Source organism: Coffea arabica, chromosome 8c, assembly GCF_036785885.1.
Source record: "Coffea arabica cultivar ET-39 chromosome 8c, Coffea Arabica ET-39 HiFi, whole genome shotgun sequence".
In the NCBI taxonomy this organism is placed as follows: Eukaryota; Viridiplantae; Streptophyta; class Magnoliopsida; order Gentianales; family Rubiaceae; genus Coffea; species Coffea arabica.
Genome location: NC_092325.1, coordinates 34,702,246 through 34,709,119, shown reverse-complemented (window position 1 = coordinate 34,709,119; position 6,874 = coordinate 34,702,246). Strand labels below are relative to the sequence as shown.

At 35.6% G+C, this 6,874-nt stretch overlaps 1 protein-coding gene across 1 annotated transcript; it reads right to left on the bottom strand.

Annotated features, from left to right (window-relative positions):
- Positions 1–1,488: 1,488 nt before the first annotated feature.
- On the bottom strand, positions 1,489–3,714 carry LOC113705492 (premnaspirodiene oxygenase-like). The gene is made up of 2 exons (XM_027227357.2): positions 2,411–3,714; positions 1,489–2,317 (listed from the first exon to the last, which is right to left on the bottom strand). The coding sequence occupies exons 1-2, from the start codon at positions 3,320–3,322 to the stop codon at positions 1,640–1,642; spliced, it is 1,590 nt and encodes a 529-aa protein (XP_027083158.2). The 5' UTR covers positions 3,323–3,714; the 3' UTR covers positions 1,489–1,639.
- Positions 3,715–6,874: the final 3,160 nt, after the last annotated feature.

The window sequence follows — 6,874 nt, the reverse complement described above, 5'->3', positions numbered from 1 at the left end:
AGATTCAAAGTATTGTGTATGAATAGATTCAAAGTATTGTGTACACATTCATGCACTTTAATTCATGCATCTCATGATCATTAGATCAAAACATGAATCTATCCTTTCATTCAATAATTTCCATATACATGAATACATTCATAAATGAATGTACATTTTAGAAACATTTATAATACTATACATGTACCAAAAATTAATGAATATACATTAATTACATGTATGTACATCATACAAATTTTAAAAAGTTTCCAACACGGCGGTATCACTGAATCTTTATCTTTACTATACTAAAAGCGAGAGTTGGACTTAAGTAAGAGTGCAAGGGAACAACAATAAAGGACTTACTCTTGCAGCTAATAGAGAACGCTGGCGTGAGCTGAAGGATCCAGAGAAGGCTTTGTATAGGATGGTAGTCTTCTAGTATGTTGCTAAATATATATATATATATATATATATTCATATATACATAGATATAATAGGAAGGCTAGTGGATGCACGAGTGTGCCGCAAGAAAAAGCAAATGATAGAATAGTGTGCTGTGGGAAGAAAAGATTACACGTAGTCCATAAACTATGTGTATCATGCAAGTAGCAGTATAGGTGTCGGTGACATGAGCAAGTGACATGTGTGATGTATTACTGGATAACCAATACAAACACACGTCTGAAGCACAAAAAGAAAAGATTACACGTAGTCCATAAACTATGTGTATCATGCAAGTAGCAGTATAGGTGTTGGTGGTATGAGCAAGTGACATGTGTGATGTATTACTGGATAACTGATACAAACACACGTCTGAAGCACAAATACAAAGCTACCAAAATTGACCAAGCACATAACTGAAGCACAAATGCAAAAGCCACTAAAGTTGTCCATAATTACTGGATAACCGATACAAATACACGTCTGAAGTACAAATACAAAGCCATCAAAGTTGACCAAGCACACAAGTGAAGCACAAATGCAAAAGTCACTGAAGTTGTCCATAATTACCAGATAATCGGTCCATTTTCATTGTAGCAATCCCAACTCTAGCTTTTAGTATAGTAAAGATATATCACATTACAATAAACACTATAGTCATTATTTCAAATAAACTCCTATATGAACATACTATTTGTCCAGCTTATTTGTTTTCCCAGTTTTGATTTGCTGGGAATAGATTGACTACCGTATTCTAATACACCTTTTTATCTTCTCCATCACTATTTTATGTTACATACATCACATAGTAAAAAGTACTACAATAATTATTTCAAAAAAATTCCTATCCGAACACACTATTAGTCCGGCTTATTTGTTTTCCCAGTTTTGATTTGGTGGGAACAGATTGACTACAGTATTCGACTTTTCTAGAGGGAGATGATAAATAGTTAATCTTAGATAACCATGTTTCCATTACATAATTGTCATGTTTTCGTTTTATAATTCTTGTAAAGTGTATAGAGTCATTAAACAAGGAATAATCATATTGTGGAGAAAAGAGAATAACCATAAACAGAAACACATTGCACTTGTAACTGAGTAACCCAAACTAGTCAACATCAAGTTTCAAACTTGAAATCAGATTGTGGAGAATAGGCATATAACTTAGGAAATGGACATACTCAGACCTAGGAAGATTTTCTACACAAACTTATTAGGCAACAGACGGATCGATCATATGCAGATCATTATGTTGTCTCATCTCACACACCTCACTGCGCCTGGAAGGATAGTATGCAGTAGCAACCAAGTTAAGGTTATTTTTCCTTTTTATATTTATTCCAGCAGCTTCATCCATGTCAAGATCAATGACGTTCATTCGGTCGGGAAGTCTCCAGTCAAAGTGATAGAGTAAATGAGCTAAGGGAAGCTCGACATTGACTATACCGAAAGCTGTGCCGGGGCACATCCTCCTTCCTGTACCAAATGGAAGATATTGGCAATGTGTCCCCGTGTAATCAATCGAATTTTGCTCGAATCTCTCTGGTAAAAATATTTCTGGATCATCCCAATATTCAGGATCTCTCCCTATAGCCCAGGCATTCACCATAATCTGGGATTTGTTTGGTATCATACACCCTTTTACCTGACGGTTTTCCCTGCTTGCTCTTGGAATCAAAGGAATAGGTGGGTGGAGCCTTAATGTTTCTTTGACTACCATCTTCAGGTACACTAGTTTCTGGACATCATCCTCTTCAATTGGCTTCTTACCCTTAAAGACTTGCCTTACTTCTGCCTGTGCCTTTGCCATCACTCTCGAATGCTTCATCAATTCTGCCATTGCCCATTCACTTGTTACAGATGCAGTATCTGTTCCACCAGTGAAAATGTCCTGTATGAATAAAATGGAACGAGTTTTTTAGTATCACATCAAAACTAACAAGAAAAGAGAACATGAAGGTAATCTGGTTAATTTGCATCATACAAAAACCACAGCTTTTATATCCTTGCTTGTGATTGGCATCTGAGGGTTGCCACTTTCCTGCTCTCTCAATAGAACATCAATCAAATCTTCTTCACCGGTCTCGGCGTTGCTCTTCTTTCCACTTTTATGGTTCAGTTTATGTTGACTGATCACATCATCAAGAATCGAATCTATCTTATAGTGCATCTTGAGCAATTTACGCCTTAACCCGCTGATAAGAGGAAGTACTTTCAGGGATGGAAACATATCAGCTGCATCAAAGCCTGCTGCTAAAGCTATCCCCTCCTTGACGTATGCAATCATTGTTTCGTATTCCTTGCATATTCTACCAAAGGCTGCTCTGCAAGTCATCAAACTCGTATACATGAAGAATATCTCTCCAACATTTATGGCTGCCCCTTGAGAGGAACGAATTGATTCGATCAGCTTTGAGATTTCATCCTTCCTAATATAACTGAATGATCGAACATGCTTGCCACTTAGTAGCTCCGTTGTGCATATTTTTCGCATTTGCCTCCATTTGTCTCCATATGGAATAAAGATCATATCTTGTTGGTCATACCACATGATTTTGACAGCAAGACGATCCGGCCTGTTAGCAAATGTAGGATCATGAGTTACTAAAACCTCCTTCGCCATCTCCGCCGATGATATTACAACTGTGGAAACTTCCCCTACCCAAAGGTGCATCATTGGACCATATACTCTAGCCAAATCCCTAAGAACTACATGCGGAAGTCCACCAAACAAGTTGTGCATGTTACCTATGATCGGCAACTTGCGTGGACCTGGTGGCAAATTCATAATAGGTGTGTTTCTTTTCTTCCATATCTTAACTATCAAAACAAGGAAGGAGAAGAGAAGGAACAGATTAAGGAAGTTTGAAGCAAAAGGATTGAATTGAAGTTCCATGGTAGGGATGTTTATACCCTAAGTCGGTCCCTAAGGACTACTAGTCACCTTTCATCTTTCATTCCTCCGCCACCATAGTCACCTTCCATATTTCCAAACCGAACTCTAACTAGCCACCCTCATAGTTGCTTAGACTCTTAAAAGCTTTGATATCCAATTGGTGTGTTGGTGGGGGAGGGGGGGTAGGGAAGGAATAGAGTAGAGGATATGAGACGAGGAGTGTACGTTTGTGTGTGTACGTATATTTGTGTGTGTGTGGTTGTGGGTGCGAGTGCTGCTTTGATCTCTGATGAAAGAACAGTGAGATAGAAAACAATATGATGGTAAGCGAAGAAGATAGATTAGAAAGGGATTACGTGTTACTGATTTAGTTTACTCTTAGTGTCCTATGATTTTTTCGTATCCATATTTTAACACTTCATTGTTTCAACAAATTGTAAATCCATCCATAAACATTTCCAAGTCACGTTTACAGTCTCCTTGTTTTTGGCTATATAAATCCTTTGTGTTAGTTACACATTTGCCAAGCTAAGGGATTTTTTTAAATATATTTTATTTCATATATAATTAAATTATATTGATGACATTATGATTACATTATTTGGTTTTTTTTTTTTACTCTGACACAATAGGTTGAACCCATTGACTCCTAATCCCTAAGATTCACGAATTTACGGTCTAATCTGAATTTCAAAACACCAGTTAACCGGGTTCATAGACCAATAATTATCTTAGACAGTCATTGGCAAGGTTTGGCTCTGTTTGGATTAACTATTTTTTGGAGTGTTTTTTAAAAACTTTACTGTAGTTATGTATATGAAAAACTTTTACTGTAGATATTTTTTGGATTGTTTTAAGAGGTATTTTTAAAATATATTTTTGAGTATTTTTATAATTTACAATTTTTTTGAAATTTTTTTATAAAATTTTACATGACCCACCACCACCACCCCCTCCCTTTTCCTCCCCCTCTCTCCTTTCTCTTCCTCTCCTCCTCCCGTCTATTTCCTGCCCCTACTCCTCCTCCCTCTTTCCTCTCACTTCTCCTCTCTCCCCCTCCTTCCCCCCAACCCCAAACCCCTCTCCCGATCACAGGTGGTGGCTGCGACTTTAGCCACCACTCTAACCACGACCGTTTTGGTCGCGGCTTCTGATCATGATTAGATTTGATCGTGATTAGAAAGGTTGTGGTCAGTAGAGGGGAAGGAAATTGGGGGTCAGGGAAAGGGAAAGAAGAAAGGAGGAAGGAGAAGGAGAGAGAGGAGGAGGAAAAAAGGAGAAGGAGGAGGAGAGAGGGAGAAAAGATGGGCGGAGGGAGAGAGAGAGAGAGAGAGAGGGACGGTGTGAGGGTGGTGGCGATAAGGTTGAGACCATAGTGGTGCAAAGTGACGGGTAGTGATTTTTTTTTTTTGTATATTTCGAGTTATTTTTAATATATTATATGGATATGGTATTTTTGGAGTTGTTTTTATTTGTGTATTACTGTAACATTGTATATGAAAAAATTATTTTTAAAAAACTGAGGAATCCAAATAGAACTCGAGTTTTTGGTCAAACAACTTTGACCATGACTTGCAAAAATGTTATGGGTTGAAATCGGCAACAAGAACTTCTAAAATTACAATAATTGTACCGTGTAAAGTAAATAGTAACATAACAAATATAGATATTAAATTAACAAATGTAAATACTAACACATGTCTTATCTAATACAAAAGTAAATGGGTTTATATTGTGTATGGGTTCACACTCACCGTCAGATTTGCTTTATCTTTTTGAAATACAATATGTAAAGTTAAACAGAAGCAAAGTGTCCTGTTTGCACTGCTTATTTCTGAGGAACACAAAATCAATGAAAAGGAACTAGTTAAAAAAAAAAAAGAATAATCCCATTTCCAAGAGTGATAACAATCAATCATTGGAAATAAACACTTAGAAACAAATGTTTGAGTTACCTAGGTAGCTGGTGAGTAGCAATCATAGAAAAGAAACAAGCCTAAATTTGTTTTTATAATGACCACGAAAAAGAAGGATCTCTAATCAAAGAAAAGAAACAACCAATATCTGTCATTTCACAGAACAAGTACATAAATATTACTTTTATCTCTAATCATAATGATGCTCAAACGAATAAATTTGTCTCCCACGTTAAACTTTGAAGCCTTTATAATTGACTGTCTTTGTCGATTTCCAGGTAATCATTGACTATTTTAATGAATACGATCCATATAAATGAAATTTGTTTGTGGGGGTTCTAATTTTTCAGGAAACAGCCTCACTAACTTTTTTCTGCAAGGGCTTAATCATAATTTGATCAACAGGGTAATGACCTTTAGAAAATTTTAATCATATCCATTTTGTTAGAAATATTTGCATCTGTATTTGGAGAAGCAGGAAGCAATCGGCTACTACATTTGGCTTTTCTCTGAAGGCAGAGGATTGCTTGAAGTATTAGGTATCTTTATTTCCATTATATCGAATATTTTTCTTCATTGCCACTTGTTGTGGGTCACAGAATTTGCCATTTAATGGATAATTGAGCAATATCATATATACCTACAATCGTAGTGAGAGCATAAAAAACACTTGAAAGGGTGCATGGTCAAACTTGTGTCCAGTATTTGCCCTAAACCACAAAAACTATTTTAGTTTGCATTTGCATTGCAGTTAAATATCCTGCATGATATGCATGACACTTAACCGGATGAGATCCCCTCTTTCTTTTTGTTTTTTTTCCTCTACATTGAAGTTTGGTATTTCAAGTCTTTATTAGTTAATGTCTTCTGTTGTTTTCCAGTGACTCACTAACTACTCTTTGTTTTTCTTCCTTTTTCCCCCTTCGTAAGTTCTCATTAACTACTTTAATTACTACTCTCTCTATCTCACTTTGATAGTCTTGATTTTTTTTACTCACTTTAAGAAAAATTAGTTGACTTTGTTGGAAAAGTAAATTTAATCTACTGTTTTCCTAAAATATCCTTTCATTAATATTAATTGTATGATCAATCACTATATTTTTACATTAATTAAAACAACAATTTTCATGGAAAAGTTATACTATTTAAGGCATGAATCAAAGTAATTATTGAATAAGATAAGTAACATTAATTGATAAAAAAGTACATTAAATAATAAATATTTTAGAAAAGTTAAAAATTAACTATAGTTTTCAATTGGAAAGTGAACTATAATTTGGAACGGATGAAAAGGATAATAAAACATTTAAAATGGGATGGAGGGAGTATTATTGATGCATTTAATGAGCTCACTAACATTTGTCAGATAGATTTAATCACCGGGTGAGAGACTGATGAACTTTCGAAAATTTTAATCATATGCATCATTTATAAAATATTTGCATCTGCATAGAAGTGAGTCTGTCAACTATTAGAGGTTCCATTAGATGAGGAACATGTGTAGTTGAGCATTTGTGGCTTTATTTGCTTATCATCAAAGGATGTGCTGATAACTAAAGCCAACAATTATTTCGTCCCGCTTATTTGTTTTCCCAGTGTTGATTAGGACCATTAGGTGGGAACACATTGACTACTT